The sequence below is a fragment of the Anomaloglossus baeobatrachus genome, chromosome 1 (genome assembly GCF_048569485.1).
Source record: "Anomaloglossus baeobatrachus isolate aAnoBae1 chromosome 1, aAnoBae1.hap1, whole genome shotgun sequence".
Classification (NCBI taxonomy): Eukaryota; Metazoa; Chordata; class Amphibia; order Anura; family Aromobatidae; genus Anomaloglossus; species Anomaloglossus baeobatrachus.
Window position 1 is genome coordinate 142,488,746 of NC_134353.1, and position 24,738 is coordinate 142,513,483.

The window sequence follows — 24,738 nt, forward strand, 5'->3', positions numbered from 1 at the left end:
TACCAAGCGCAGCATCTTCCACGCGGCGCTGGGGGCTGGTCACTGGTTGCTGGTGAGCTCACCAGCAACTCGTGTAGCGACGCTCCAGCGATCCCTGCCAGGTCAGGTTGCTGGTGGGATCGCTGGAGCGTCGCAGTGTGACATCTCACCAGCAACCTCCTAGCAACTTACCAGCGATCCCTATCGTTGTTGGAATCGCTGGTAAGTTGTTTAGTGTGACTGGACCTTTAGCCCATGGGCAGATAAACCTAGATCCATCTCTGATACTGTATATGATATACTGTATACAGACATCAGCTGTTATGTACTACTCCGGAGATAATACAATAGAGAGCACATTGTTATTTTTTAGCAACCATTGCTACCAGTGAAAACTTTCCATTTCTGCACTGTTACTATTCTTTGGCTGTCTTAATATTGGGATCAATAAAAAAATGTGAGTAACTCTACTTTCTGTGCAAACGTGACGGCTGTGAGTGATCCTGGACTGTGTCTGTATTGTAGTACTGTAAATCTGAATGTGGCAGAACAGGATAAGATACATGCTCATTGGATTTATAGCTAAATGCTACAGTTTGTGCTATACTGTTACGGTGAAAAATGTTAACGTTATTGGGCCCCCACCAACTTTAATCTGGCCCTGAATTTACCACAACTCCAGAGTCTGATAAATCTTCCGGAAGGTCTTTTGCAGTCAATTGGGGGTTCGGATTTGCCTCTCCAGCAATCCTATGAGTAGCTCTCACCGAAATTTTGCTTGGTTTTCCAGACCTTTTTATGACCTACACTATTCCTGTTAACTGACATTTCTTAATTACAGTTTGAACTGAGGAAAGAGCAACTTGAAAACACTTTGCTATCTTCTTATAGCTTTTTCTTGCTTTGTGAGCCTCCACCATTTTCATTTTCTGAGTGCTAGCAGCTCCTTAGGTATGCGAACTCATGTGAGTAAGTATACCAGCTTAGGTTGCTTACACACTACGTTTTTTTAACATGCGTCATGAACGTTTTTTTGCTGCAAAAGCGGACCCTGTTTTTGCAAAGAAAAACGCATGCAAACGCATGTGTTATTTTGCAGGATCCTGTCACTTTAAGTTTATGGGCGGGCATTGGAGTCATGTGATCGGGAGTGAGGGGAACTGAACGTGAAAGTCTGGGAACTGACATCTAACAGCTACTGAGGCTCGTAACCAAGGTAAACATCGGGTAACTTGCTTGGATACCCGATATTTACATTGGTTACGAGCATCTGCAGCTGCTAGGAGCCGGGCTCCCTGCACACGTAACCAAGATAAACATCGGGTAACTAAGAACGCGGTTACTCGATGTTTACCTTGGTTACGAGCATCTGCAGCTGCTAGGAGCAGGGCTGCCTGCTCCCTGCACACGTAGCCAAGATAAACATCGGGTAACTAAGACCGTGGTTACCCGATGTTTACCTTGGTTACGAGCGTCCTCCCCTCTCAGGCGGGGGAGAGTGGAGAGAGAGGGAGGGTGAGAGAGAGGGAGAGAGTGGGAGGGAGAAAGGAGAGAGAGGGAGGTGGAGAGAGAGACTGATCATGCCAGGCTGGTTTCTGGGCATGCTCAGTAGAGCAAATAGGATCCTGTCTATCAGCATGACAGCGTTCACATACGTTTGCTTGCAGTATAGTCAGGATCCAGCAATTTGCAGTATTTGGACGCAGCTCAAAACACTACAAGTAGCGTTTTTGAAAAAAGTTAAAAAACTGCAAATCGCTGGATCCTCACTATAAGGCCTAAGCCACACGGAGAGAAAAACAGTGCGAGTGGAGAGCGATAAAACATCGCATTCCACTCGGACCAATTCTAGCCTGTGTGTGAGCATACATGAGCGATTATTTTCTCAGCCCTAATTGGACTGAGAAAACAATCGCAGCATGCTGCGATTGTAATGCGAGACTCTTTCTCTCGCACCCATTCAAGTGAATGGGGCGAGAAAAAAAAATCGCACTGCACCGGTGTACCGCTAGTGCAGTGCGAGAATGGCAATAGCCGGCTATGCAGGAGAGAGGGAGAGAAATCCCTCCCTCCCCTCCTGAGTGCCGGCCCACCCCCCGCAGCTGAGGTCTGCTCGCACGAACGGACCTCAGTAGCAAGGACACACGCATGACACTCGGCTCTGCTGTACTGCCAGCCTGAGCCGAGTATCATGCAAGGGGATCTCAGTAGTCCCCGTGTGGCCCCAGCCTTATGCACGCAAACGCAGGTGAACGCATGTTGACGCGAGTCCAGTGCAAATGCATTGAAATGAAAACGCATTTGCACTGGATCCGTTTTTGCGTTAAAAAAACGTTCATGATGGATGTAAAAAAATGTAGTGTGAAAGCAGCTTACTCTCTTTTTTTCTTCGTTTTTCCTTTTTCTTTTTAATGTTACAATTTTTGATGTAACATTCATTGTAATTATAAAAGTTTCCTTGATTTCAATATTGTTCTGGGTATTTTTAATAGATTAATGTTCTCTGAGACGCATCCATTACCTGTGCACCTTTTTTCAAATTTCAGCGTCCTGTATATACGGGTTATCTCATGACTTGCTCTTGATGTACATCAGTGATTTTGATTCCTGAAGAAGGAGTTCTCAAAACTCTGAAATGCGTTGAATAATAAAATCACAAATATATTCCCGAGTGATCTCCTCATTACACACAGCAGCATGGGTTAACCCTTTTCTTCTACTTTACGTTTATCTATTCATCTTCTGGGTCTGCAGCAGCCTCTGTGGTATTGACATCTTGCTCTAAAGTAGTTGTGGACTCTCACAACTACCCCAGGTGAGTGATTCCCTGTTGTTTTGTTCTGGTACCACCAGAATAAGACCCTATTTGCGCCTTTGTCTTGACAGTTCCAGGAGGGATTTGTCCGGTCGTTGATTCCTGTATTACTCACAATTACACCTTAACTTGTATAATTAACACACCGACACTGCTTATGACTTGGTTGAATTGGCCACAGCAGCCCTTTATTGCCTATTGTTTACACACTAACACAAGGGGGCGCCGTCCAACGGGCGTCCCCAACATTTAACAATAGGTAATACCATAATAATACAGTACTTAATCCAATACGTAACCCTGGTTAGGCCTGGTCCAGAAACCACCTTCCACCACCAAAACATGATCCCTGGCCGCAACACACCGGGCCGGAGATGAGGTATTAATCACCTACGGATCAATACTCCAACCTTGCAGGACCTCATGCCTGCAAGATCCCTGTAACCGGAGCCACTATATCCTACAAGTGACTCTCCAATCAAATAACATTATCCGTTAAACCGCCTCTGGACCAGACCTACCCCCGCCATAAGTCCGGTCCAGAAGCCATACTCCACCACCAGAACACAATCCCTGGTCGCAACACACCGACCCAGAGATACGAGGCATTAATCACCTACAGATCAATACCCCAACCTTGCAGGACCCCATGCCTGCAAGATCCCTGTAACCAAAGCCACTGTATTCCGCAAGTGACTCCTCCATCAAATAACATTATCCAGTAAACCGCCTCTGGACCAAACCTACTCCTGCCGCAAATCCGGTTCAGAAGCCATATTCCACCATCAGAACACGATCCCTGGCCGCAACACACCGACCCAGAGATACGAGGCATTAATCACCTACGGATCAATACCCCAACCTTGCAGGACCCCATGCCTGCAAGATCCATGTAACCGGAACACACCAACCCAGAGATACGAGGCATTAATCACCTACGGATCAATACCCCAACCTTGCAGGACCCCATGCCTGCAAGATCCCTGTAACCGAAGCCACTGTATATATATTCCACCACCAGAACACGATCCCCGGCCGCAACACACCGACCAAGAGATCGGAGGTATTAATCACCTACGAATTAAACCCCCAAGTTGCATCAATTATAAACTGAGCCTCAAATCCGACACCTTACTCTTCACCCCCAACCCCATGTCATCCCCGGCCGCAAAACCTCCAGCCCAGAGATATGAGGCATCAATAACCTACGGATCAATCCCCCATGTGCGTAACAGTAACTGTGAACTCAAAACTTAAATCCTGTTAGCGACTTTAATGTAACAACATCCCCGGCTGCAACCAGCCCAGAGATAAGAGGTATTAATCACCTACGGATCAAAACCCCCATGCCGTGCAGAACCCCGTGCCTGCACTGCGCTTGGATCCAGAACCAGAAACCCAACTAGTGACTCCTCCTGTGATTACCATGTCACCAAAAGGATCACTGACCATAACAACGATCCCATATATATATGAGGTAATACTCACCAAAGGAGTAATCCCTTACCCCGACAAAAAACCCTGTGCTTCCGAGTACCTGTCACCTGAGCCACTGTACCCACCTATGACTCCCCGGCAACCATCAACTCTTTAATATATAACCCTTGGCAACAACCCTGACCCATATATAAGGCATTGATCACCAACGGAGCAATACTTCCACACTGCAGACAACCTTGTACCTGCAAGTCACCAGTAACCGGCGCCATTGTACCTTTCCCAATGGCTCTCCATCCAAACACCAGTAACCATTAGAGCTCCTCTGGACCAGACCTACCCCGCTGCTGTGACAAAGGACATAAACACCATTATTCATATTGACCATTCACATATACATCATATAAATACACAAATAGTGCCACTTTACCAACCAACGTATTCACCCCACTTACAAGAATCCCCAAATAACAGTATACATCACAATCCACAAAGAAATACTCTTTCCTTTTTCTTGTTTTGTTCTTTGTTTTGTTTGTTTTTTTGTTTTTTTATATATATACAACACACTTTCCCCAATCCTTTCTTTTCACACTATTATTATTATTATTTTTTTTACATAAAGCCTCTTTAAGAGTTACTAATTATACATGCAGATAAACATAACAATAACAATACACAATAGAAGGGGAGGGTGGGTGGGAAGCTGTCGTCCAGGAAGTGCAAGAGAAGGTAACTGGCTCCCACCTCCTCCTATATATCCATGCAGCTCCTCCTTTTCCTCCCACCCTTCTCCCTAATCAATCATCATCTTCTTCCACCTTCCTATGATATCACCATTTAACCCCATCAACTCCCTACCCTCCAGACTGTCATGTCGCCCCTACACCCTATGGGTTCCATGGCTTTCTTGACAGTTCCAGGAGGGATTTGTCCGGTCGTTGATTCCTGTATTACTCCCAATTACCTTGTATAATTAACACACTGACACTGCTTATCACTTGGTTGAATTGGCCACAGCAGCTCTTTATTGCCTATTGTTTACACACTAACACAAGGGGGCGCCATCCAACGGGCGTCTCCAACATTTAACAATAGGTAATACCATAATAATACAGTACTTAATCCAATATGTAACCCTGGGTAGGCCCGGTCCAGAAACCACCTTCCACCACGAAAACATGATCCCTGGCCGCAACACACACTGGGCCGGAGATGAGGTATTAATCACCTACGGATCAATACTCCAACCTTGCAGGACCTCATGCCTGCAATATCCCTGTAACCGGAGCCACTATATCCTACAAGTGACTCTCCAATCAAATAACATTATCCGTTAAACCGCCTCTGGACCAGACCTACCCCCGCCACAGGACAGGCCACGTGACACCTTGCGTGGCCTGGACCCCCACACACCCAAAGCTTGCTTCTCTAACCTGCAAGCCGAAACCAACTGTTAAACCCTTCCATCAATCAACTTTAAGCTCTGAGCCTCCCATATGCACCAGCCAACGTTACCAGCTCACCTTACTACACCGCACTACCATCATCCTTGGTGACACATGCCACCTCAAATCTCTTCGAACCTACCCGTATCCCAATGTATTCACTTTTTTTTTTTTTTTTTAAATCGCCCTTCAATACGGGCCACGACACCATGGCCACCCCATAACAAGGCCACCACCATGTGTCAATCACCCCTGATACCACGACTCGGTATCCAAAACAACATACAGGAATCCACCTCATTCCTTTCCACACCATCCTACTTATAAGCCAGTACCACCCCGTAGTACTAAAAAACTTTTAAGTAACCCTGTCTCCTCCTCAACTGGGACCCAGCCACATCACTGGCTCCCTCTGACGGCCACTCAGGCACACCCCGACACACCGTGCCACGAGCTCCCAAACCATGCCTGGATCACTGCCATGCCCCACCGGCATCAGTTAAACCAATTAACTGCAACACTGACAGTACCATCAGCCTACCCATTATGGTCCAAATAAACTGCCATACCGTCACCTCGCCCCTCCTCCTGTCTCCAGCTGAATTCAACTGCAACTGGGGTTAATATATTCCAAACAGGATCACACTTACACTGCCTACTTAACTGGGTCACCTCGTACCCTGAACCAGGTTCCCTCACGGGAAACGGCTAAAGTGACCCCCACATGGCAATAATTCTGATCCATAACCTCCAAATTTCCCGAAAAGTCGTCCTAGCAGCCTAACCAAGAGGTGAGGGAATAAACCGCCCTCGGCCTTCCCCCAGACTCATAACACATGCATTAGACATACCACTCCTTAGAGCAATAAATCACTAAATCGGGTCTCCCCCGACCGATGTAGCCCATCATCCAAACCCTCTGAAAACAACAAGGCTCAATCTGCCATACCCAGAAAAGTTCTAAGACCTTCCCACGTACTCAACCACCACACTATTGGACAACCATCATCCGAATTTGGGCCCCTTTAACTTTCCAGGAAGCCCAACCAACCTAACGGAACCATGTCCACCAAAGTTAACACGCCTACAAAACCACCACACAATCACAACCCTCGCCCTGCACCCATGGTTGAAGCAAAGATGCCGAAGCATTACTTTCAATCCCCAAGGTCCCCACAACCTCTCCAAACAATAATTTGCGTCCCACTTCCTTCCGCAAACCACACCAATGACAAGTTGCTTGCACTACACCGCAAGTACACCGTAAAATTGCCCCCCATACCACTATCCTGATTGACTCCATACGCAACTATCGGCATCAGGAGACACAAACTTTCCAAACACCATATCCAAACATATTGTTCCTAAAGGAAACCTTGTAATACACAACCCCCTGCGAGCCCTCATATCAGAGGTCCAAACCCAACTTGCATCGCCCCCCATCCTCACGGGTATACGAGGAATGCCATCGTTACATCTGCAGCCCCCCATTGCTGATTACCGAGTTCACCAGCAACCGCCCAAAGCTGCCCACCACCTACAGGAACCCCAATTCAGGCCCGCCGGGCCCTCAGTCCCCCCAACACCAAACTCCATAATGGGATAATAAGAGAACTAACCACGAAGTAGCCACTAGGCTACCATCCACCAACTTAATCCATCCAGCGCCCAGGACCAAGCCATACTGCCCTCAAACTAACGATATCCCAAACCGTACGAAACACGCCGCACCCAAGATGCGGTTCCAAACCCACAAGGAAAAACCATGACACCAACCAACGCCTCACCAGCTCCCACAATTCCGCTCTCCTTACTTCACTTATCCACAGCAACTCTAACGCCATACCGGAGTCCTGCCCTCACACTCAAAATCCCCCGAAAACTCCCCGCACACTCCGAACTGCGGGACCTCTTTGCCTATTTACCTCGGCCAGCATAATCCAACCAATATGAACTACCATGCAGAATAAGATTCCTCATAAAACCCGACCAATGAACCTTCAAATAAATTCTCCGTCTCCCCTGCTTGCGCAAGCCGAGATCATCAGCACCCGTAACCAATCCTCAATGACATAAAATTGCATCCCCCACCCTGAACTGTGACCACCGGCCTGACGCCACATGCACCCCCATGGCTATACCGCCATGGCATCACCTCGTCCCTAACTCTGGCCCGGCCTCCACTACATGACCCAAACCCCCCGAGGACCATGTCTCACACCCAACTGCAGCTCAGCGTCCCCTCGGAACAGCCGCCCCATTGTCCTCTGCCATCCATCTGTCCGAATGTTACTGACATCCTGATGTCCTTTTCCCTCTCCGCCGTCGTCCACTTCCATCTTGGATGCGTGAGCAAGCTCCGCCACGCCTCCCCCCCACGGCCACCGCGTGGGCATAGTCATCTCCCACTCCGTTGTTTGTCCCACGGTGACAGCCCCAGGAGACCGTCTTGTCCCCCGTGCCGCCACCCCGGGTCTCGGCGTCTTGCGACTGTGCCCCTCCCCCTCGCCGATTGCCGGGGGGGGCTCCACACCCGACCTCACTGACGCCCGGCTCTGGACCGCAGCCGTCGCCGTTCCCAGCCCTCCAGGGCCACCGCAGGCCTCCTGTCGCCGGGTCCTCCCTCCCCAAGGGAGACCGCCGCTACCGGGGGGCTGCACGATCGACGTACGTGACCGGGCGGTCCCTCAGAGTTCCCACCGTCAGGCCCACTCACCGCCACCAGGGACCGGCACACCCGACCTTCTCCTGGCACCCGATCTCCTGCCATCCGCAGCCCCGCGGTCCCCCCGCCGACTGCGAGGGGTTCTGCTGGCCTCACTCTGCCGCCGGACACGCTCCCAGCCAGGAGCCGCCGCAGTCACTCCTACTCCAGCCGGAGGCCCGGGACCGGAAGTAGGCCCCGTGTTGGCCACTCCCACCTCACGATCGTCGCGGCCAGAACGCAGATTCCTCCCGCTGGCCGGAGCAGCCACCAGATTCTGCTGCTGCTCGGCCCGCCGCGGAGGGTCCCCGGAGGGGCTCTGACATCACCTCCTTGCCCCCCCTGCGCCCGGGGAATACCTGCGGGGGGGGCCGTAACCGTCGCCCGCTGCTGCTGGGGGAGCGAGGGGAAGGCGCCAACGGGTAACCCCGGCAGCCCTGATGTGGGACTGCACTGCCAGGGGCCCGTGCGCCGCTACCGTTGATCACCTGGAGATCCTCTCTGCAATCCCTGTTCCGTTAAAGATGCAGATCTGCAATGTCCGGATCTATCAGGCTGGATGTCATGATGGAGATTCCCCAGCCCATCCAAGCTGTCGTCCAGGAAGTGCAAGAGAAGGTAACTGGCTCCCACCTCCTCCTATATATCCATGCAGCTCCTCCTTTTCCTCCCACCATACTCCTCTCCCTAACCAATCATCATCTTCTTCCACCTTCATATGATATCACCATTTAACCCCATCAACTCCCTACCCTCCAGACTGTCATGTCGCCCCTACACCCTATGGGTTCCATGGCTTTCTTTTCTTACTGTATCTCTGCACATTTTCTGTTTTTCATCGTTGGAACTCAGAAAGATTTCCTGTAATATTATTATACAATAAAGGATGATTGTGGATTGAGGCGCTGGCCCGACACTTGACAATCCCTAGCCATGTGGCCTATTGTTACACATGGACATTATAGAGAGGAGAATCAGCAAGACAATAAAAGGACTGAACATTACATTTGTTCTTTTTGTGATTAAATGGAATCTGACCTGCGTATGTTCTTTTCTCTCCGAGGTCGACTACTGCCATGTCATCTCCTCGATCCATGAACTGAAGTTCCTTTTCTTGCAACAGATTCTCAATTTTTATTTGTTGTAATTTAGTTTGGTGCTCAAGAAGTCTCAGTTGGGCCTTTAACCTCAGCTGCTCTTGAAGACACTCTTTCAAAGCCTTAAAAAACAAAAAAACACAAAAGGTGACTGATGTACATACAAATTGTTTACAGCAGGGGAACTTAGTATTGAACCCGTCACCAATTTTCTAAGTAAGTATATAAAGATGCTGTTGACATGAATTCCTTACCAGATGTCGGTAACAACCCATCCAATCCACATAGGTAAATAAATCAAACCAAAGATGCCCATAAATTAAAATACAGTATGTGTAATAAAGAGTATTCTCACAGGGAAAAAGTATTGAACATGTTTAACCCCTTCACAACATCCACCAATTTGGCAGCGGGTGTCATGGCAGAGCGAGGAGACAAAGAAAAGGGGAAATACCAAGGAAAAAGGTATAGGAGGGGCCCTAGCGATAGTGAAATGGGTAACGGTGACCCCCTGTCACTCACCTGTGCCTGATCCCTGCGCACTGTAGACGGGTCCTTACCCCCGTGCGGGACCACGAGCTTAAGCTCTGGCTAGCCCTGGCTAGTGTGTTGGGCAGAAAGACACTAGTCTTACTACTACGATAAGGTAACACTGAAAAAAAGACAAAAAAGTGTGTATAAAAAAACCAAAAGCATTTCCACTGCTGTGTCAGGAGTAACGTCTCCAGGGAGGTAAGCATAGAAAAATTATAACTGGCACATGGGAGAGCCAGGAGTGAGCTTAAATACCAGAAGGGGGTGGCACTAAGGAACATCAGCTGATATTAGAGCAAGAGGACTCTCAGCATTGTCAAAAATAGTTACTTAACCCCTACAGCACCAAAAGAAATGACATTCATTCCACTCAGCAGACTCCAATTGCTGTGACCTTCTGACCCGAGATGCCACAAAGGTCCTAGCCGGACGCGACACACACATGATAGCAGGTGTATTTAGCAGGCTCATGGGTTGAGATTGTGTGGCGCCCCAGGACCTGGTCGCCACAACAGCATTGACCTTCCAAAGGGTTAATGCTGAGCCTGGAGGTAATGGGGGGGTCCATTAGCCAGCAAGTTTAACACCCAACGCGGTTCTCCCTCCGGCCAGCAGGGGGAGCTCTGAACCTGGGATTCCAGGGAGCATCCCTCAAGTCTGGCCTGGGGAAGGAAGTAGCAGTCAGTCTGGAGAGAGCAGTAGAAGTGAACAGATGCAGAGTGAGCTGTCCTGTGAATCTGGGGCCTGGAGCTAGAGTAGCTTGGTCCAGAGAAGCAGGAGTAGCTGAGAGGCAGCGGAGAGACTCGGACATCGGAGTCTGTGGCCACCAGGGCTTAAACATATTCCCTGGTAGCCGAATCCGAAGGGCAGGAGAGCTGCAAGCCCCTGGCCCAAAACATCCCAAAGGTACAGCTGCAGCATCGAGGCCCGGTGTGGACTCCAGCAGAGAAGCACCAGAGAGGGCCTGCGCAGCCTGCTACAGAGGGAAAGGGACGTACCATCAGTCCCAGCAGCAAAGAGGGCCATTGCTGGATTCAGAGAAGCAGGGTCCTATCATAACAAAGAGAAGTACAGGAGTAGGCCTCATACTCAGCTGGCCAGTAAGATCACCCCAAGTACCTCCAGGCCGTCCGGATCCCCATCACCACCTGTGACGGTCTCCCAGGGCTGGACTGTTTTCGAAGTAAAAGAGGAAAAGGTAAAGAGACTGTTGTTTATGCCTGATTCTTTCATTGCCTGTCGGCCCTGCACCGTGTTAGCCACACAACCCCATAGACTCTCACGAGCACCAACAGCGCCCCGGGCATTGCTCCACCTGTGGGGAGCAGTACCAACATTGCTGCCACATCATCACCCCAGAGGCCTTACACAGCAGCGGCGGCTTAATAGCCGCAGACCACAGGTGGCGTCACGAACACAAACTTTATTACTTCAAGCCACATATTTTACTGACACTTACCAGGGCCACGGAGCCGGGCCCAGCCACCACTGACTATCACCGGACCAGTTCTGCCCGGCACCGGGTGTCCCATAGCCCTGGGGTGGGCGAGTCAAATTTGGCGTCACGAACAGGATTTCGTGCCCGGTCCCACCGGGTACTGTGCGCCTGCAGAAACTGTGCTTAAAAGACTATATTACTGTTTGCAAGCTGCCGCCGCCATTAGCCCCGCCGAGCGCAGGAAGAAGGGGGGCGTGCCTGACAAAGAGCGCGAAGGGAGCGCGCCATCAGAGCAGAGCGCTGTTAACCCCGCGCGACCCAGAAGGAAGTTTGAAAAGTGAACGGAGCCTGGTAAGGTTCACTAAGGGGGAGGAAGATGTCCGACACAGAGGGAGAGCAGGTAGCTGCCATAGCCCGAGGCGCCGCAGCACCGGCCGAAGCAATCCCAGTCGCCGTCGCCCCAGCCCCCGCTGTAGCGCCGGTAATGCCGATCACCATGCCGTACATCCCGGGAGCGGAGTGGCTGCCGCAGTACTCCGGGGAGTCCCATACCTTGAGCGACTTCAGAGAAAGTCTGCACAGCTTGTTCCGGGTGTATCCTCTGACTGAGAGCCAGAAGGTGGGCATACTAATGGGGCAGCTAGCCGGCGCGGCCCAGCGTGAAGTGAAGTCCTGGCCTGATACAGATAAAGGGACAGTAACCCAGATACTGGCCAAGCTAAAGAGTACTTTTGACACCCGCACCGCAGCAGAAATAAAGATGAGATTCTTTGGGTGCAAACAACGGGCCACAGACAGCATAAGGGACTATGCCTTAAACCTGCAGGAGGCCCTGAAAGCAGTTAAACAGGTGGATCCAGAGAGTGTACGTGAAGAACACAAACTCCTAACTGAGCAGTTCATAGAGGGGCTCCTGTCAGATGCCCACAGGACCCAGCTGCGTATCATGGTCCTGCAGAACCCTGCTCTGGACTTTGCAAAGTTTAAGGACCAGGCCATCCGGGTACTGAGAGAATCTACACCGAATGACCCAGTACCCCTCCGGCCTCTTGCTATCACGTACCCCGGAGTGGTGCCTGCAACACAAGCTGCTGCAGGGGCCGAGGCGCAGTCCCTGGAAAAGGATCCCACTGCAGAGCTCAGACAGCAGGTCCGGGAGCTGACCAAGACTGTAGCTGCCCTTGCCAAGACTGTGCAGTCTCTACAAGTGACCCCGTCACCTGCCAGAATCGAGTTGGCCTCCAGCCCAGATGACGTCCCATGGATGCGACAGAGGAGGATTCCGCCGACCCGAGGCAGAGACACAGACCGGTATGATTCAATGGGACAACCGATCTGCCGCCGCTGCAGTCAGGCGGGCCACATTGCACGACACTGTCCTTTAAATGGGCCGAGCCTGGGGCCAGGAGCCGACCCCCAGGTGTAAGGAAGCCCGGCTCAACCCCCAGCCGCAGCAAGTATGTGGGAGGACGCCCGGTCCTTCCTATTGTGCTGGATGGGATCCCTTTGAATGCCCTCCTGGACACGGGGTCCCAGGTAACAACCATTCCCTATAAACTGTACAAAAGATATTGGGCTGATTCAGACATTGACCATGGCCCAGATGATGATTTAACAATTGTGGCCAGTAATGGTCAGCCCTTACCCCAAATTGGGTACAAAGAAGTAACCATTAAAGTGGGGCGGGTAGAATTGCCATGTCAGGGGATGATAATTGTAGATATTGATCGCAAAGAATCTGACCCACTGCTAACCATTGGTACAAATGTGATTGAAAATTGTATTGCCGAAGTGATAATTTTGTTGCAACAGGCGTCTGAAACTGCCAGCTCCGGGCAGCAGCGTGCCCTACAGAGGGAGATCAGAGCCCTGATGAGGAGGCAGCAGGTAGAGCTGGCCGGAGGAGAAATTGGCAGTGTGAGGGTAAGTGACCCCCTCCCCATTGCAATACCCCCAGGAAGTGAAATGTTGATATGGTGTAGGGCAGCAATAGGCCTTAAGGGTCAGGACTACCATGCCTTGGTAGAACCGGTGTATTCAGACAGTAGGCCTGGAGTCCTGATAGCCAGAGGGGTAGCGGACGTCCGCAAGGGGAGAATGCCCATCCGTGTCCTGAATTGTGGGGAGGAGGAAGCCAAAGTACCCCGGTACGCCACTGTAGCAAAACTGTACACTGTCAGCAACAATACCATCAAAGCAGTGGAACCCTTGATCCCGTCCGACCAGGCGGAAGACAATGGCTCCAAGGGGCAGCTGGAAGACTGGTGCCAAAAATTACATGTGGGCACCGACTCCACCCCCTCACACCAGAAGCATGGGGTTTACCGGGTGGTACAGGAGTACGAGCGGGTCTTCAGCAAACACCCCCTAGATTTTGGGCAGGTAAAAGGGGTTAAACATCAAATCCCCACGGGTGATCATCATGCCATTAAAGAGAGATACCGCCCTGTGCCCCCCACACAGTATCAGCGTGCCAAAGAAATGTTACGGGAAATGAAGGAGGCTGGGGTATCAGAGATAGTTGTAGCCCCTGGGCAGCTCCACTAGTTCTCGTAAAGAAAAAAGATGGTACAATGAGAATGTGTGTAGATTACAGGCAAATTAACCGCATTACACATAAAGATGCTTATCCACTGCCCAGAATAGAGGAGTCACTAACAGCCTTAAAGTCAGCTAACTATTTCTCCACCTTGGATCTCACCAGTGGGTATTGGCAGGTTCCCGTGGCAGAGGCGGACAAGGAGAAGACTGCATTCACGACACCAATGGGCCTCTGTGAGTTCAACTGTATGCCATTCGGGCTCTGCAACGCCCCAGGGACATTCCAAGGGTTGATGGAGTGCTGCTTGGGCCACCACAACTTTGAAACCGTGCTATTGTACCTGGATGACGTCATAGTCTACTCCAAGACTTATGAAGACCACCTGAGGCACTTAGCAGAAGTGTTTGAGTCCTTGTCGAAATATGGCCTAAAGATAAAGCCGTCCAAATGTCACCTCTTGAAGCCAAAGGTACAGTACCTGGGTCATGTGGTCAGCGCAGATGGTGTGGCACCTGACCCGGAGAAAGTCACCATAATCAAGGACTGGCCCAGACCCACCACGGTAAAGGAGGTGCGGCAGTTCCTTGGGCTGGTGGGCTACTACCGAAGGTTCATTGATGGCTTCACCAAGATAGCGGCGCCCCTTCAAGACCTCCTGGTGGGCCAGCCCAAGCAGGCTAAGAAGCAGAGCCCTCCATTTGAATGGAGCAGCCAACTAGAAACATCTTTTGTCCGGCTGAAAGGGGCTCTCACGGGAGAAGAAATTCTGGCCTACCCTGACTACAGCCAGCCGTTTGTACTGTATACAGACGCCAGCAACGTAGGACTGGGAGCAGTTCTGTCCCAGGTGCAGGGAGGCAGAGAGAGGGTGATAGCGTACGCCAGTAGAAAGCTTCGGCCCACAGAAAGGAATCCAGAAAACTACAGTTCATTCAAGCTGGAGTTCCTCGCTATTGTTTGGGCAGTGACCGAACGCTTCAAGCACTATCTGGCATCGGCCAAGTTCACCATCTTCACGGACAACAATCCGTTGACACATCTGGCAACAGCCAAGCTAGGTGCATTGGAGCAGCGATGGATGGCCCGGCTGTCTAACTTTGACTTTACCATCAAGTATCGGGCTGGCAAGAAGAATAACAATGCTGATGCGCTGTCCAGAATGCCTCACTTACCCGAGTCTGGAGAAGACCTGGATGAACTCGAAGAGATAGAGTTACCGGCTTTCCATCACCAAGGTGTTTCCCAGTGTGAGCATGCTGTAGGAGTGAAGCGCTCGAGCCAGCACGAGGTCTCGGTCAACCCATTACTCCACCATAATTGGGAAGAGACACAGAACGGTGATCCGGCCGTGCGATTGGTCAAAGAAAAGCTAGCACAAGCTGAGACCCATCTTGGCCCAGATGCTCCAGAAGAAGCCCAGCAGCTGTGGAAGGAGAGGGGACGACTGTTCACCTACCAAGGCAAGCTCTGCAAGATATATGTCAACTGGCGAACGAATGAACTCGTCTGGCAGATAGTGGTCCCGCAGAGGGATGCTCCAATGGTCCTAGCAGCTTATCATGATAATGCAGGACACTTCGGGTGGAAGAAGTTGGAGACCCTACTCCGTGATCGGTTCTACTGGGTGCACATGAGAAAGACAGTCGAGAAGTGGTGCCGAGACTGTGGTCCGTGTAACCTGAGGCGGAAAGATGATCCCAGTCAGAGGTCTCCCCTACAGCCAATCGTCACGAAGCAGCCCCTGGAATTAGTGGCCCTGGACCACGTGAAGTTAACGCCAAGCCGGTCAGGCTACGTGTACGCACTCACCATTGTGGACCATTACTCTCGTTTCCTGGTAGTAGTGCCCGTGAAAGACCAGACAGCCAGAACAGCAGCGAGAGCGTTTCAGGCCTACTTTTGTCGACCTCACGGTTACCCTGAAAGGGTACTGACTGATCAGGGTCCTGCATTTGAGGCAGAAGTGTTCCAAGAGTTCTGTGACATGTACGGTTGTAAGAAAATCAGAACCACACCGTACCACCCCCAAACCAATGGATTGTGCGAGAAGATGAACCATGTGGTTATTGATATGCTCAAGACTCTACCTTTGGAAGAAAGAAACCAATGGCCAGAAAAGTTGCCAGATCTGGTAGACTTGTACAACCATATCCCGGTAAATTCGACCAACTGCAGCCCTGCTTACCTGATGCGAGCCAGACCTGGCAAGTTACCTGTAGACTTTGAGATGGGGACTGTGTCACCTGAGGCGGTTCAGGAAATAGTGGATTGGGATACAGAGCGGCAGCAGCGGTACCGTAAGGTCCAGGAATGCGTAGAAAGGAGCCTGACTCAAGCAAGAATGAGGCAAGAGCAGCATTACAATCAAACAGCCCCAGCAACTCCCTTAGCACCTGGAGAACAAGTCCTCAAGAAGAAGCGGAGGGCGCATAAATTTGATGATCAGTGGGAGAATGAACCCTATACCATTATCCCCTCCAACTTTGACAACAGTAAGGTATGCCTCATAAGCAAGGATGAAGGCAAGACCTATCAAGCAATTTCTCGGGACCGCCTGAAAGCGTGCCCTGAACGGTGCAGAACCCAAAAAGAAGTAGAAGAAGTACAAGAAAGTCCTCTAAGTCAAGAAAAAGGGGAAGAGATGATCCAAACAATCCTTGGAAAATTCCCCAAAACTTGGACCCGAATAAACAATGCCATAGTGGTACCAGTCTTGACGTTCCCGCAGTTGATCGAGCCGGAAACAGAAGAGGTTCCAGATCCACCTAAAGAACTGTCCGCTCCAACACGAGATGACACGCCAGCAGTGGATCAGGAGGTTCAACCCCCTGTCAGTGGTGAACCTGCCGTACCCTTGGCGAACCCGAGATCCCGTAGGCAACCAACATGCATCCCTGTCAGGGTTAGGCCTACCAATCACACGGGGGGGCAGACACTCTAAGTAGTCAGGGACAAACCCCAGAGCTACGCCGGTCCCAACGTAGCACTCGGGGACAGCCCCCTCCAAGGTATAGAATATAGAAAGTAAAATACCTAACAGAATGTAAATAGTTATGTGGAATGTCTGTAATGTCGTGTATAAAATGCTTTTTGTCTTAGGTGATTAAGTAAATGGACAATTGGGCCACTGGACTATGGGTGGCCAACACCTAAATTGTTCATAGTTAGCACCAGTGTGCTCAACACCCCTGAAGAAAAACTCGTCCGGCGTGCATAGAGTGGGGTCATCAATGCTCTGACGCACGCCCAGAGCCTACGTTGGGGGTTTGATCGCGGCAGGTCCCCCATGGAGCAGTGTAATGGACACCCGGCAGGGAGCCACACTAGACTCTTATAGTAGTGTTTAAGTTGTAACGTTTAAGTAATGCGCCTCCCATAATGGGATGAAATGTTGTAACATGTTATGTTTGTTTCCACAGTCCGGGAGTACTGAATTTAACTAAGGGGGAGTGTGGCGCCCCAGGACCTGGTCGCCACAACAGCATTGACCTTCCAAAGGGTTAATGCTGAGCCTGGAGGTAATGGGGGGGTCCATTGGCCAGCAAGTTTAACACCCAACGCGGTTCTCCCTCCGGCCAGCAGGGGGAGCTCTGAACCTGGGATTCCAGGGAGCATCCCTCAAGTCTGGCCTGGGGGAGGAAGTAGCAGTCAGTCTGGAGAGAGCAGTAGAAGTGAACAGACGCAGAGTGAGCTGTCCTGTGAATCTGGGGCCTGGAGCTAGAGTAGCTTGGTCCAGAGAAGCAGGAGTAGCTGAGAGGCAGCGGAGAGACTCGGACATCGGAGTCTGTGGCCACCAGGGCTTAAACATATTCCCTGGTAGCCGAATCCGAAGGGCAGGAGAGCTGCAAGCCCCTGGCCCAAAACATCCCAAAGGTACAGCTGCAGCATCGAGGCCCGGTGTGGACTCCAGCAGAGAAGCACCAGAGAGGGCCTGCGCAGCCTGCTACAGAGGGAAAGGGACGTACCATCAGTCCCAGCAGCAAAGAGGGCCATTGCTGGATTCAGAGAAGCAGGGTCCTATCATAACAAAGAGAAGTACAGGAGTAGGCCTCATACTCAGCTGGCCAGTAAGATCACCCCAAGTACTTCCAGGCCGTCCGGATCCCCATCACCACCTGTGACGGTCTCCCAGGGCTGGACTGTTTTCGAAGTAAAAGAGGAAAAGGTAAAGAGACTGTTGTTTATGCCTGATTCTTTCATTGCCTGTCGGCCCTGCACCGTGTTAGCCACACAACCCCATAGACTCTCACGAGCACCAACAGCGCCCCGGGCATTGCTCCACCTGTGGGGAGCAGTACCAACATTGCTGCCACATCATCACCCCGGAGGCCTTACACAGCAGCGGCGGCTTAATAGCCGCAGACCACAGGTGGCATCACGAACACAAACTTTATTACTTCAAGCCACATATTTTACTGACACCCACCAGGGCCACGGAGCCGGGCCCAGCCACCACTGACTATCACCGGACCAGTTCTGCCCGGCACCGGGTGTCCCATAGCCCTGGGGTGGGCGAGTCACTTGCCCCATAATTGGCAGGTAATGGCTATATATTACAGCCAGGATCTGCCTCTAACAATCGCAGGGGGGAGCAGAGATCTGCCCACAATTTTTAACCTTTAAACTACTGCAGTCAAACTCTGACAGCAGGATTTAAAAGTGCTGACAATGGGGGCTTTACATTATAAGTGCCCATCGCCGTGCCCGTGATGTGACTAAGGGGCGTCTATAGATTGCTGTTACAGGAGGGGGTCTGCTGAATGTTTTAAAAAATATGGAAAAAAAAAAATTAAATCACACCCTTCTGCATCATTGAAAATAAAGATCATAATAAAAAATGTAAAATACACATACTGGTATGTGGTATTGCCACATTCAAAACTGTCTGATCTATTTCAAAATATAAAAATAATTAACCCAATCGGTAAACACTGTAAACAAAAACAAAATCAAGAAAATCAAATTACGTTTTTTTGGTCACTGCAATTGTAGCACCCAGGGGGCAGGGGTTGTCAGGCATGGGGTGTCTTGTACCTGCGTTACTCGTCACCGGGCTGGTGTGATGGCTTGGGATGTCGCGGTGGCCTGCTTCGTGCCCCGAGGTGTACACCAATAAGGAGGGAAGATGGTGGGGAGGGGATAGTAGTAGGATGAATGTTGTGACGCCACCATCCAGGGATTTAGCTGCCACTGCTGTCGCTGTCCTCCGGGGCGGATGGTAGTAGAAGCCAGAGATGGTATCGCTCCTCACAGGTGGAGCGGTTCCTGGGGAGAATGATGAGGTGAGTAGTGATGGCGTTTGAGCGCCGAGACACGGGGTGTCGATGCCGGTAATCAAGAGTCAGAAGCAGTAGCTGCAGTTCCAGTTGTCTTTGTACTTTGCCGCTCGCCCGGGTAGTACTGGTCACCCGCTGTGATGGTGTGCCGCCCCCGTGCCAGCAGCCTGCCGCTGCTCGGGTCCGGACCTTCCGGTGGGTGGCCCGAGGGTCTCTGGACCCGGGGGAACCCGCGGACACTCCGAATGAAAAGGGTCGTGGGTTAATGGACATATATGTATGGGCTGGGCCGTACTAGGTTCGTGACGCCGCCCACGGTATGTGGTGATATTGGACACCACCGCTGCAGTTACGGGGCACTCGGGGGGAGATGTTGTGCAGCAAGTTGTTAACCCCTCCGTGGGCAGGGATGGTGGCCCCAGGACCCGTTGGGGTTTGGTGGTGCAGGGAGATGGGAGATGGGCGACCGCAGGGTGCTGGTGTACTCACTATTAAGAAAACACGCGAGTCTCTGGTAAACCAAGATGATGGTGGTCGGTGCCCGCAGCCGGCTGCGTTCTGGTTCTTCCACCCGGCTGGTGGTCTCTGTTTTTGTGACGCCCTGGACTAGCCAGGTAGTCACAGATAGTGCCCCCCACAACACCTGTCCCCCAATAAGGTAACATCAGCCACCCTTAAAGCCTAGTCACCTCCCTCAGTGCGTGATGGACACACCAGGGGCGAAGCCAGGCGGTTGGCCATGCCCACCTAAGAGTCCAGAGGGCCTGAGGCAGGAGAAACAGTCAGAGAGAGTGTTTAGAGTTTTAGTGAGTGAGGAGTTGAGTACAGAGCGCAGCAGGCCTGTGGTGACAGGTCTTCAGCGGAAACTGACAGGTGCCAGGGTCGTAGCCCTGGTACCTCGGCTAGGAGGCAGACGGTGGCCTAGCCTGCAGGAGCCGGGAAAACGGCTCGGTGGAACAGTGGTGGACCGGGGCAGGGCAGTGGCCCGCTGGTACAGACCCGGGGAACCGACTCGGAAACCAGAGCACAAGGGGGGTACTCAGACCCTGAACGAGGTCCAGAAGCCACTGGACCGAGTCAAATCTACTATTTGCAGTCTGGACTATAGGTCCTTTCCCACCCAAGTCCCGACTGAAGACAACAGCCCACCGAGGGGGATAGAAAGCCACCGCACAGGCAGAGAGATCCCACGGGCCAGCGTCTGCGGGCAAATCGGCTCCTCCGACATATACAAAGCCGGGGAGCGGACTCCCGTTGCTGAAGCACAGGCAGTCTACACATACAAAACACGGTGCAGGAGAAAGGCCAAGACCACCGAACCGGGTGGGGGACCAGACGCAACCTGCTGCGGGCACCGACCACCATCAACTTTGTTTACCAGAGACTTGTGTGTGTCAATAACTGTGAGTACAACAGTGCCATCCGGCAGCGCGTTGCCCTGCACCGCTCAGCTACTCTCCCCAACGGGCCCTGGGGCCATCATCCCTGCCCCCGGAGGGGTTAACATCTTGCTGCAAAACCATCTCCCCCGGGTGCCCCGTAACTGCAGCGGTGGTGTCTATACCTTCACCACATCCTGTGGGTGGCGTCACAAATTCAAACACGGCTCCGGCCATACACCTACCTACCTACACCCTAAGTAGCACCAGCCCCCCCCTTTCAGAGCGAGGTGACCCCCGGGTCCGGTGGCGCTCGAGCCACCCACCAACGAGCCCCGATCCGAGCGGCTCGGCAGGCAGCCGAGCGCGGGGCGGTACATCTTTCTCCTGCACCTTTTTGTAGAACGGTGGACTGCCTGTACTTGCAACTTCAGGAGTCAGCTCCTGGCTGGATGTGGCCTAAGGAGCCCTTGCCCGCAGATGCTGGCCCGTGGGATCTCTGAGCCCTGGCGGTGGCCTTTTATCCATCTCGGTGGGCTGTTGTCTTCTATCGGGACTTAGGGTGGGACAGGACCTCTAGTCCTGGCCGCAATCAGTTAATTAACCAGTTCCAGTCACTTCTGGACCTAGCTTCAGGGTCTAAGTACCCCCCTGTGTGCTCCGGTTTCCGAGTCAGTTTTCCGGGTCGGTACCGGCGGGCTACAACCCTGTCCCGGTTCACCTCGGTTCCATCGAGCCGTCTTCCCGGCTCCTGCAGACGGAGACCGCCGTCTGCCTCCTAGCCAAAGGCACCAGGGCTCCTACCCTGGTACCTGTCAGTTTGCCTCAGGCCCAGACACAGGCCTGACCTCCCCTCTCCTTGAACTCTACAACTGATATGACTTCTCCCCGCCCTGGGCTGCCTAAACTCCTCAATGGGAGTCTTCCAACCGCCTGGTTCCGCCCCCTGGTGTGTCTATCAAGCCCTTAGGGGGGTGACGAGAGTTTTAAGGGTTGGCTGCTGTCACCTGTGAAGGAAGGGTGTTGTGTGGGGCCCTATCTGTGACTACCTGGCCTGGCCAGGGCGTCACAATGGGCTCCGTCGACCCCGGTTAAGTTAGAAGTCACCGGTGTTGGAAAGAAGAAAGTCCTTTTTCAAAATACCCCTTCCCGCTGTGAGGCACCTGGGCTGTGCGTTCCGCTCCCAGCCCCAGGTCCCGTGTAGAGAAAAGAAGAAAGAGGTGATGGTGGTGTTGTGTCCCAGAACTAGTGTCCCGGGTAGACTGACTCAAGATTGTGTGAGGGTGCTCCTACTCCTACTTCTACCCCAAGTAGAACCCGCCCCCCAGGTGGCTGGCTTCAGTGACCGGGGGAAGTCCCATGACTCATGATGGCCACACCCCCTGCCTACCCTAAGCCATTTTACCCGGGAGAAGGCTCCTAAGTTTTATGGAAGTTTGAAATGTGGAACACCGGTGATTAACCCCCTCCTTACCCGAGGCGAATATTGCACCTAAAATAAGGTGCAATACTCTGTAGTGACTGAAGCCTCAGGGGCGCCACACAATATCACACAAAATGCTGTAACAAGCAATCAAAACATCATGTCTATCAAAAATAGCATCAATAAAAACGATGTCTTGCCCAGCGAAAAATAAGCAATCACACAGTTCCTTTCACAGAAAATTGAAAACATTATTTTTGTTTGAACCCTGCAATTTTATTTTTTGAAGACGTCTGATTTTTTTCCATTACTAAAGTAATAAAAAAAACTGAACATGTTTGATATCGCCATATTCAAACTGATGAAGAGAATCTCATTGTGAAATTTTTACAACAAAATGTACACCATAAAAACAATTCTGTCATAGTTTTTTTGAGAATTGTATTTTTTTCACAATTTCTCCCCATTTGGATTTTTTTCCAGTACACTATGTGGTAAAATGAATGCTGTCTTTCAAAAGTACAACTTGTCCCACAAAGAAAAAGCCCTCATAGGTCTATGTGGACAGAAAAATTAAAAAGTTATGGCTCTGGGAAAAAAGAGGAGGAATAAACTTAAATTTACCCCATTATGAAAAGGTTAATAAAATTCATTTAATGCTTTGTACAAAAGCCTTTGTTGGTGATGACAGTTTGAAGACGCCTCCTGTATGGAAAATCTAGTGGCATGCATTGCTCAGGTGTGATTTTGAAGCATTCTTGCACACAAACACTCTTCAAATCCTCAAGTTTCTGTGGCCTCCTATAAATTCTGAGCTTTAGTTCCTTCCATAAATTTTCTATTGATTCGGATCAGGTGATCCAAATTGAGATATGCTAATGACCCTCTGCTGCGGCTGTCAGCCGATTGTCATGCAACTGTGATGCAATCTTGCGATTGTATCACAGCCTCGGAGAAGATGGAGGGAACACTTTCACCCATCTCCTCCGCTGTCTGTCTTTGCGTGCACCGCATTGCAGTCGCATAACATGCGAGTGCATTGCGATGTTTCACACGCTCCCATAGACTTGTATGAGGGTGCGTGAGCTGAGACTCGCTGCAAAACACAGCATGCTGCGATTGCACCAAGAGCATGAGTCGTGTCGAGAAATAACAGGAAAGAGGAAACTGCCTCATTGACGAACACTAGTGCGAGTGCAATCCGATTTTTTATCAGATTGCACTCGCACATGAAAATCGCAAGAGGAAAAGGGCCCTAAAATCAGTAATTTTCTGGGGGGGGGGGGCAGTGAAATGGACTCCTGGCAATAAGCCCAGGGGGTTGCATACTGAAATGGGTTCTATCTGATGAGACAACTACTATAAGTATACCAGTAATAAGAAGATAAAAAACATTTCCAAGCAAACCCTGTGATTTTTATTATCGTTTATTAAGAACAGACAGCACAAAAATGTTTTCATTTTTTAAAAGCGCTACTTAAAACCAGAAGGTTTCAAGAATACATAGCAGATGTGTTTGTGTTAGAAAGCCAAAAACACAGAGACGGAGAATGAGGTAGCACATTGATGCTCTGAGTCAACAAATCATATTTTACAAGTTGGGACCGTAAAAATGCAACATTGAAATAAAAAATATTAACAACATGACAAGGATATTGGTTAAAGAAATTGTGTGATGTGAATCCACAAGTCTGCACTCACTCTATAGTACTGCAGACTTGTGAAACCTTACAATGCAGGCACTGTGTGTTGTGAGGATTTCCCGGAGTCAGTGCTGGAAACGGCAGTCACAAGGTTGAGAGTGTGCGATATACATATGTACCAGCCCGTACTCAGCGGCAGCCGAGCCACTCGGATCCGGACCTTCTGTGGGTGGCTCGAGGGTCTCCGGACCCGGGGGTCCTGCGGTCGCTCAAACTGAAAAAGGGGAATTTGTGGTATGGGGACGTAGGTGTACGACCGGAGCCGTGTTTTAAGTTCGTGACGCCACCCACGGGATGTGGTGAAGGTGAACACCACCGCTGTAGTTACGGGGCACTTGGGGGAGATGGTATGCAGCAAGTTGTTAACCCCTCCGTGGACAGGGATGGTGGCCCCGGGACCCGTTGGGGGTGGTTTGGCGGTGCAGGGAGATGGGCGGCTGGAGGGCATTGGTGTACTCACTATTAGAATGAAACACTCGAGTCTCTGGTAAACCAAGATGATGGTGGTTGGTTCCCGCAGCCGGCTGCAGTCGGGTTCCCCCACCCGGTTGGTGGTCTCTGCCTTTCTCCTGCACCTTTTTGAGATGTTGGACTACCTGCGCATGCAGCGTCAGGAGTCCGCTCCCCGGCTTGTGGATGTCAGAAGAGCCCGTTTGCCCGCAGATGCTGGCCCGTGGGATCTCTGAGCCGTGGCGGTGGCTCCTTATCCCCCTCATTGGGCTGTTGTCTTCTATGAGGGACTTTGGGTGGGAAAGGACCTCAAGTCCAGACCGCAATTAGTTAATTAACTCAGTCCAGTAGCTTCTGGACCTCGTTTCAGGGTCTGAGTACCCTGTTGTGAATGTCAGTTATGCTTTGGCTGCTGTGAGGCTCCCTCTTGTGGCCAGGAATGGTTTGGTCAGAGACCAGGTGTGTTGAGCTATGGGCGTTTCCATTGCTAACTCTCTGCCTATTTAAACCCTG

General features: G+C 51.2%; 1 protein-coding gene across 3 annotated transcripts in view; it reads right to left on the reverse strand.

Moving 5' to 3' along the window:
- Positions 1–24,738, reverse strand: part of FGL1 (fibrinogen like 1) — a 212,908-nt gene that overhangs the window by 123,999 nt on the left and 64,171 nt on the right. For all 3 annotated transcript variants that reach the window (XM_075347102.1, XM_075347103.1, XM_075347101.1), the window contains exon 3: positions 9,422–9,602. In XM_075347102.1, the coding sequence (XP_075203217.1) occupies positions 9,422–9,602 (181 nt within the window). The remainder of the gene's footprint in view (positions 1–9,421; positions 9,603–24,738) is intronic.